This window comes from Dunckerocampus dactyliophorus, chromosome 15 (genome assembly GCF_027744805.1).
Source record: "Dunckerocampus dactyliophorus isolate RoL2022-P2 chromosome 15, RoL_Ddac_1.1, whole genome shotgun sequence".
In the NCBI taxonomy this organism is placed as follows: domain Eukaryota; kingdom Metazoa; phylum Chordata; class Actinopteri; order Syngnathiformes; family Syngnathidae; genus Dunckerocampus; species Dunckerocampus dactyliophorus.
This window is the reverse complement of record NC_072833.1, coordinates 25943414-25952502: the sequence shown is the minus strand read 5'-3', so window position 1 is coordinate 25952502 and position 9089 is coordinate 25943414. Positions and strand designations below refer to the sequence as shown.

At 41.9% G+C, this 9089-nt stretch overlaps 1 protein-coding gene across 2 annotated transcripts; it reads left to right on the top strand.

The window, feature by feature from the left end:
* The first annotated feature begins 1044 nt into the window (after positions 1-1044).
* On the top strand, positions 1045-7437 carry dram1 (DNA-damage regulated autophagy modulator 1). Of its 2 annotated transcripts, none has more exons than XM_054752934.1 (7): positions 1045-1311; positions 2158-2225; positions 4010-4152; positions 4216-4393; positions 6241-6308; positions 6384-6476; positions 6560-7437. In XM_054752934.1, the coding sequence occupies exons 1-7, from the start codon at positions 1181-1183 to the stop codon at positions 6596-6598; spliced, it is 720 nt and encodes a 239-aa protein (XP_054608909.1). In that variant the 5' UTR covers positions 1045-1180; the 3' UTR covers positions 6599-7437. The 2 variants fall into 2 exon arrangements, with proteins under 2 accessions (XP_054608909.1, XP_054608908.1); XM_054752933.1 differs by having other exon boundaries at positions 6166-6308.
* The last annotated feature ends 1652 nt before the right edge of the window (positions 7438-9089 follow it).

Below are 9089 nucleotides of genomic sequence, written 5' to 3'. Positions count from 1 at the left end.
TTTATGATTAGTTTTTGCTGTGCAGCTGTAGGTCCGATGACAAACATACTCATATGAATTCTAAGCCAACTGCACCAAAATATTAACGTCCAAAATTTACGCCAAAATTTTGCCTCGATTTGCGTACATTTTCCAGTTTGCAACAATATGGAAGGAATTCATTGGATTTACATTATTTCTTATGGGAAAAAATTATTCGGTTAGGGTCTGTTTCAGTTAAGAGTCGAACCTTCTGGAACAAATTGATTTTTTTTTTTAATAACTACATTAATAACTACAATAACTACAAAGGGTGACCAAACATCCTGTTTTCACAGGACACGTCCTGTCCTGTCCTGCCTGACCCGTTTTTTGTTTTTATTTTTATTATAAAGTGATGAAAATGTTTTGGTTTTCATTGTTTTCTGTGGGCCATTCAATTGACCAGCATTAGGGCACGCTGCTGCAGGAGATGGTTTACCTGATATTGAAAACATATTTGAAAAAAACCCACATTGAAAAAACATTGTTCTAAACACGGGTTATCTTACATTCAAGGTATCCTTATATTCTGGTCAATATGCGAATTACTTTCCCCGGCCACTGTATTCACTAAATCTGGGGTGTCCAAAGTGAGGCCCGGGTGCCATTTGTGTGGTAAAAGTTATAATACGTATTAAGAGATTAAAGTCAAAATGTTATGGGGAAAAAAGCCTTAGCATTACAAGAAAAAGTAGATGTAAATGTTGAAATATTTGAACAGAAAACAACATAAATGGAAAAAGATGCAGGCTGTTTTTTCTTGAAATATGTAACTCCATAGCATATCTACATGGGTTGGTTGACAAAATGTAAAATATCATAGTGGCCTGTCCATCCTTTGATTTTTCAGTATGGCCCTCGATGAAAAAAGTTTGGACACCCCTGGACTAAACAATAGGATGTAAACACCTCTAAATCCACATGAACATGGATGGAGGAAGCAGGACCAACATTGTTTCATTTGCGTGGGCTGACCTTACAGTACGTGGAGTCTTTTTTTTTTCTTAAAGGAAGACGCCTACACTGTACATGTCACTACTGATCACGTGCCTGGCGGGAACGAAAACTCTTCCCTGAGCAGCCCGGGGTCCCACCAGGACGTGTGTGTGTGTGAAAGAGTGTGTTGTATGGGCTGATTGGCGTGTGGAAGCTGGGTGCCATGTGGTGGTTCATGCAAGGCTTGTGCTTCCTGCCCGTCTTTCTGGTCGTGTGGTCCTCCAGCACCTTCATCGTGTCCTACATTACTGCGGTCTTCAGACGCGACGTGGACGTGTTGTTCCCCTACATAAGGTGAGTCTGACAGGCGCATCTCACATCACATCACACGCTCTCCGATCTGAGACTTCACGTTAAACTTGTTCTACTTTTGATAGCGAACGACGAGTTTGGCTTTAGTTTCGGTTTCCTTTCCACTTGGCTGGTACCCAAACTCTTGCAACACACGCCTCCTTTTTTGGAGAAAGCGTAACTTTATAACTTAACCGCCATTTCTATCGTTAACTTTTACATGACTATATATAGGATTACATATCTTGAGGAATTCTCTCGTACAGGACATGAATATTAATCATGTTGTTCAATGAATCAAAACTGAGCATTATTATCTTTAACTTTATCAAAGTATTAATGTGCTGCTTTTTGAGCCACTCCATTGTTGCCTTGGCTGTTTGGGTCACTGTCATCCTGGTGAGCATCATTATCTTTGTTGGTGTTATAAAGAACAAAAAAAGGTTCAGAGTGCAACTTGTCCACTGCAGGATGTTAACAGCTTCTTTTTCCATGTTTGACAGTGAGGGTGGTGTTCTTAGGGTCATATTCAGCATTTTTCCTGCCTGCGAACACGGCAAAGAGAGTTGATGCCAAAACAAAATCCATCCATCCATCCATCCATCCATTTTCAATGCGGCTAGTGCTCTGTAGGGCGAGAGGCGGGGTACACCTTGGCTGCCAAAACAAAGTCATCAGATATATTTTTTAAATAAATGTAACGTGGTCTACAGAGGACTGACATGACCCCTGCATTACAGTGCAGGTGTTCCTAATGAAGTGGTCTCTAAGTGTACATTCTGCAATAATTAAATTAATAATAATAATGCAATCAATAAAGCAAACTTGTTTTATTTTTTTGGCATTCAGTGACACAGCTGCATACCCTCCAGAGAGCTGCATATTTGGCTTGATGACATTTGTTTCGGCATGTGCAGGTATATTTTTCATTTTGCCTTTTAATATACACTCCTGATCAAAATTTCAAGACCAATTGCAAGAATGCACATTTGGCACTGTTGGATTTTAAGGAGGTTCTCTGTAGAGGTTCAAAATGCAAAAGGAAGAAATGGGAGTGAGACAAAAAAAAAACATTTTGAACTAGAAAAGCACTCAGAGAGCGCAGACCTACACCAAGCACCATAGTTCCCCTGTATGGTGATTTACACCATAAATATTAGTCCTACATTTATTTTACCTACATATTTATTTGGCCATGAAAACATACCATTAGCATTTGGATTCATAATGATATCAATATTAGTTGAGTAGTCTGCAGTTTTGTTCTGGATCTATCTCCATGGCTTTTGAAGATACAACAAATCCAGCTTCCACAGTGTCTTGGCCATATCTAATGGTGTTTGTTGCATGTTTATAGCTTTGTTGTCTTCCTAGGATGAAAATTCCAAAGTCATATTCTGGATCATAGTATCCGAATGATTCCATTATCTGTATCAGTCTTTGATATCTTGTAGAAGCTGTTGCAAACTTGTCCTCTATTTTTAAGTGCAAAACCATTCAAACATCCTGAGGCTCATGGAACAAAAAAGTCACGTGGTAGACCCAAAAAATGAGTCGGGTGGATCCCATTGGCTGTCCATCATGGCACGGGACCATCTCGGCCCAAATGCAGGTTGTTACTGGTGCCGAGTGCAGTCCAATAACCATCAGACGCCATCTGCCAGAGAAGGCTTTTAAGAAGAACAAAGCTCTTCATTTAGGTGTTTGGAATTCGCAGGAGAGCACCAAACATGGGACATTGAAAGGTGGAACAAAGTTTTATTCTCTGTTGTTGCTCCTGGTGGCTTCCAACATGGCATGACTGGCATGACAAGGAGATTCCACCTGAGATGTTTTACACATGGCACAGTGGTGGGGGCACCATCATGATGACCCTTCAATGGAATAATGGAGCTTCAGCTTGCGCAGGGGCGTCAAACGGCAGACGGCTATGTGGACATGTTGCAGGGGGCACCCTCATCACTGAAGGCCCTCGTCTGTGTGGTAATGACAGGCTTTTTCAACAGGACAACGCTGCACTTCACAAAGGACTTCTTCCAGATGAATAAGCTCACTCTTTTGGACCATCTGATCTAAATCCAGTGGAGAACATTTGGGGATGGATGGACGCGCCCGCCACCCGGTTGCCCGTCCACGAGGGGCGGGGCCGAACAGGGACGCGCCGCGCCACACTAGCCTCCTGGAAACACTGGCATCAAGCACGCCCAAACCCATTTTTCACCTCATTAACAAAAATTGTGCAGCTACTTATTAATGAGTGCCTTTTTCAACATTTCATTTCTGTTTTAGGTTTTTTTTGAGCCATGATCTTAAACTTTTGATCAGCTGATGAACAGCATGTTTCACTTGAATGCTTCTTTGCAATAAATTGCTTACTCAAAAATGTTTTTGTCTCACTCCCATTTATTCTTTTTGCATTCAGAACCTCCTTAAAATCCAACAGTGCAAAAAGTACATTGTTGACATTTTTAAAACAAACAAATATTTGTTTTAGTTTTATCCATTTTTGCAATCTTGCTTGTGTATTTGTCACACCTTCTATCAGTCTGATTCATTCATCTGTGCTCTGTTGTGGGAGGAGGAAGCACACTTTCCAGAAATGTCTCACTTCTGTTTTTAGAAGAAATCAAAAGTGATTGAGTGTGTGTGTGTGTGTGTGTGTGTGTGTGTGTGTGTGCGTGTGCGTGTGCGTGTATGACAGGCACGGCCACGATCTACGCCAGATTCAAGTATGTGGAAAAGCTGAGCGAGGAAACTAGGGTGGTGAGTCCATGTCTGAATAGGACGACACTGGTGCTGGGAATGCTCTCCTGCTTGGGAATGTGCATCGTGGCCACGTTCCAGGTGCGTCTTCATAAATACTTCAACACAACCGACTGTTCGATAACTCCTCGGCTATGACCTTAGGAGACGACAGTGATGGTGGTCCATGACATGGGAGCTTTGCTCTTCTTCATCTCGGGTGTCCTCTACATCATCCTCCAGTGCGTCGTCTCATATCACGCCTTCCCGTACGGATCCTCCATGAGCGTGTGTCGAGCACGGCTGGCTGTGGCGGTCATCGCCTCTTTGGCCTTCTTCCCAAGTATCCTTGCACATTTCACCGCACGTATTTACAGGCCACATTGCAAAGTATGAAACGATGGGCTGATACGATCAGTGAAATGATAAGCTGGGCTCATTCAGCACGTCTCCCGTCGCTTATGATTGTGATGCATGAACGCTAGCGGCGTGTGACCCTTCCTGAGGCGTAAGAGTGGAGCAAAAGTATGAGGAACACGCCTTACTCCACCCACCCGGTATTTCAGAAAGGGATGTAGCTTGACTAACTTTTCTAATGTGATGTCATCCTCTGCACACATGGAGATCTTGTGAACCCTGTTGTGTAGCTGTACCTAATGTTGTGTCCAGCATACTGTAACCATTAGTGGTGTCACAAGATCTTGCGAGATTAAAATGTGACAAGATTTCTCCATCCATCCATCCATCCATCCATTTTCTATACAGCTTCATCCTCATTAGGGTCGCGGAGGCATGCTGGAGCCTATCCCAGCTGACTTCGGGCGACAGGTGGGGTACACCCTGGACTGGTTGCCAGACAATCGTAGGGCACATATAGACAAACAACCATTCACACTCACATTCATAACTATGGACAATTTAAAGTCGCCAATTAACCTCACCTGCATGTTTTTGGGAATGTGGGAGGAGAAAACCCACGCGCACACGGGGAGAACATGCAAACTCCACACAGAAATGCCCAGAGGAGAATCGAACCCAGGTCTTCCCGATCTCCAGGCTGTTCCTGTATTGGCCAACGTGCTAACCACTAGACCACCGTGCGGCCCACAAGATTTCTCGTTTAGAAAAAAAATGATTTGTGGCCACGAGGCCTGGGACAATAGTAAATAAATGAATTAATCACAATAAATGAAAATGAAGACGATAACACGAAGAGGTTTCACTCTGTGCATTGCTTTCAGCACATTGGCGTGTTTGTTCCATAGAACAATAGCACGAATGGAGTGAGCCCTTTTGTCAGTCACACAGAGTACGTTTCCATGCAGTCAAATAACCCCATCATAACTGGAAAACCGGAATATGTTCATATTCCGGTTTTTCAAAAGCCGAATATTACCCCCTTTTTTTTCTGTTCACGTCACGCATGTAAACAGGTTATTCCGAATGTTTCAGAAACCGGAAAACTGATCTTAACCCGAATATTGACGACATATAAACGTAGTGACAGTCTCTTTGTCTCGGTGGGTGGAGGCGGGCCCGCTACCATACACAGAGTGCAGAAGAGTGTAACATTATACAAATTAAATAAGTAGCTTGCAATATATTGTCATGTATTTTTTCACTGTACTTTTCGTAAAAGTAATGGTAAAGTCTCGCCTCATCTCGTACACCGAATCTTCGTGAATCTCTAGTGAATTGTGAATAAAGTTTTCATCCTTATTGTAGTGTTTTATTTCAGTGATTTTATTTGTTTTCTGTTTTGATGGTTCAAAATATCATTTTCACATATTTTATATGATTTTGTCCAGTTTTTTCTGTTGTTGTGTATTAGCGTGGCTATTCTGTAAATCACCCCGCTACCTCAATCTACTTCTGGGTTACATGTAATTGTTACATTTTAAATTTATTTAAATTAGGAATTTAAAATTACTTTTATAAATTTTAATGACAAAAAACCAATCTATTAATTGATTGAAATTAATAATTTATTGAATGTATTTAATCAATTAATTCCTTGTATTCTTTACACTATGATGTGAAATACAAAACTTTTTCATTGTACTTTTCTTAAAGGTAATGTTAAAATTTTGTCTCGTCCTGTTTTCGTCCACCCAGTCTCGTGCATCGTCTCGTCTCGTGACGCCCCTAGTAGCCATACATTCAGTGTTTTCCTTACACGGACAAACCAAGCCGTCATTTGTGCCTTTTTCGTGAAACAAACGGACCAAATGGACCTGCACAGGAACACAGGAAGCAAGGTATCGGCGTCAACGTTAGACACATCTTCCAAGCATGTATTTATTTATTGAACAATATGTTTATGGCTTTGGCAGGACTACCCCTTCCATGTGGCCAGCGCCGTGTGCGAGTGGATCGTGGCCTTCAGCTTCATCTGCTTCTTCCTCACCTACATCGATGACTTTAAAGTGAGCCTCACACCCGCAGCTTTATGTATGAGCTTTTTTTCCCCCCGTCCTTTTAATCAGGCGTCTTTGTGTTTGCCTTTCAGATGTTTACATTGCGAGTGAGGACCGAGCTGGAGTCCTGATAGGACTCTTCCTACACAAGACCTCATGATCTTATCTATTTTCTGTATGACAACCACTTGCTGTATCATTTCACACGGTGCTGCGCCGACGGCCGCCTACGCTCACTTAGTGACTCCTGCACTTTGCTCCGCTCTTGCGACACCAGCAGCGTGACACATCTCGTCAAATACGAGAAGTTATGAAGTGGACACCTGATGCGGGAGCGCGTGACGCCTTTTTTCCCCCCACATTTCACTGACTTTTTCAGACGTAATGTGTTATGTAGCCACCAAATATCACACAGTGTTATCTATCACGGGCTGAAAGGTACTTGGTAAATAAGAAAAGCATTTATATGAGTTCTACCTGCCAGTGTTTCCCATACATTAATTTATTTGTGGTTTATTTGGAACGCCTCAAATAAATTTGGCGCTACCTGTTCGTCCTCGCTCATATTATAACGCATTATAACGGGACTAGCCGTGACTGTAGCTTGTCGTTGCACTGCCGTACAGTAGATGGCGTCATAACTCTGCTTCTTAATACACCATATGCGCCTCGTTTGGTTATTTTTTCAAAGCGGCTGGTCCCTTTGGGTACGCTTGGAGAAACAAGCCCACAGGTGGCTCCGTCTTGCTTGTGACATGAAAAAACAACATATTTGTTTTGCTTGCGTCCATAAAAATGACATGCACATGCGTCACCGCCAATTATTCAAAGTAGATGATGAAGTCCAATTGCCACAAATAGATTGCAGTCCTGTGGGAAACACTGACATCACTCTTATGTCGTATTGGACTGATAACCAAACACTGCCAAGCTTGACAATAAAGACACTTTTGACATGTTTTTTAAAAAATGTTGAGTCTTTATTATGTCTTGTACCCTCCGCCCCCCCACACACACACACTTTTTGAGGTTTTTATCAGTTTGTTAGCAGTTGTTGTCCTCTTGTAGCAACTGTTCCGATTGCCAGAATGAAATAATTGTTGAAGCATTCACTATTTTTAATGCAAAATGACCATATGGTTCACAGCATGTTATGTTATTCACTTGTGTTTAATGTAAGCGTGAACATGAAGTAAGACTTGCATATGCTCAAATACTGTACAGTATATCCATGTTTGAATCCATGCTAATGTTCCCCAACTCTGTAGTTAAATGTCATCGACTTAAATTGTAATTTAGGGGGAACGACGACGTCCTCCACTTATCTTTTGGAGTGTCCAGTGATTTGTTACACACTGTGATAGCTGTAAGTTTAGTGGGATTGACACTAAATGCTGTTTTGTGAACGAGCAGTCCACCATCTACCTGCTATCTGGCTTCCATTGCCCGTGTTGACCTCATAGTCGCTGAGCTCTGGGAATGTCCAGCATCCAGTCAAAGGATGGTGGAGAGAAGCACATAGTGTGGCCTTATCTGCCCCCTGTGAGGTGGGGGTAAAAGAAGTAAAACCCTCTTTACACACTGTAGAACAAAGTTGTGAAATGATTGATGAGCTGAAAAGCATCGATTCTTGAATGTGTATCGGAAAATACGCACTGTAACAGCAGCCTACAAGTGTTGAATGCTGAATATGAACCTGGGAAAAAAAACAGCCACATGAAACTGGAAACATTGGCAGAAGCTCACCTAACTTACAAGTACACACTAGATGGCAGTAAAAGCACACGTTCTGTACCCATTGTCAAATTACTGTATAACAACAGAGGATTTATTTGAAGGAAATTAAAATACGGGACATTGACTGTATAAACAGGAGGTGACGGAAAAGAAGGGAAAACAACGGGAGTTCCCGGGGGAAACGAGAGGGGCTTCCAGGTATTGGCAAAATCATTGCACGCATTCAAGCAAGTACCTGGTGATACCTCATTTCCCGGCTAAGCTAACAGGCTAGCTTGACACCTACCGTGGTTACATCAACTCCAGAGCCAACAATTGGACGTCTGTCCCCATCCATGTCTCATACTCATGATAAACAGCATGCTTGGTTGCGTATTCAGCTAGTTCTGCTTTAAATGAATAGTTTGTATAAACCCGGAAGTGTATTGCTGCCTGACCCGTGACGTCAGCCACGAGTTGCCCGGATGTGTCACGTTTACTTTCAAATGACGTTTACTTTCAAAGAAAAAAAAAGCTTCTAACTTTTACTGATGTCAAGGTGTCGACTGACACAAATTCGTTTCTGTTTCACATAAATATGCAAGTAAAGCCCATACAAAGGATACAAGGTTTGGATCACAGGTTGGAAATTGATGCACGACTGGTAAAAGTCAAATCAGACTCTTATTTTGAAAACAGGAAATAGATGCGTGATTGGTGAAAAAATACACCTGCCTAGCTATAGTGCACGTTCACCATTGAATTCGGAAAAAAAGAGATTAGGGACAAGTTATACAATTGCATGGAAGCCCGTTTCCGCTACTGAAAAAATGTCCCAATGATAAGTCATATTATGGGATAAAAATACAGAATTATGAGATAAAAACTCACAATTATCAGATAAAA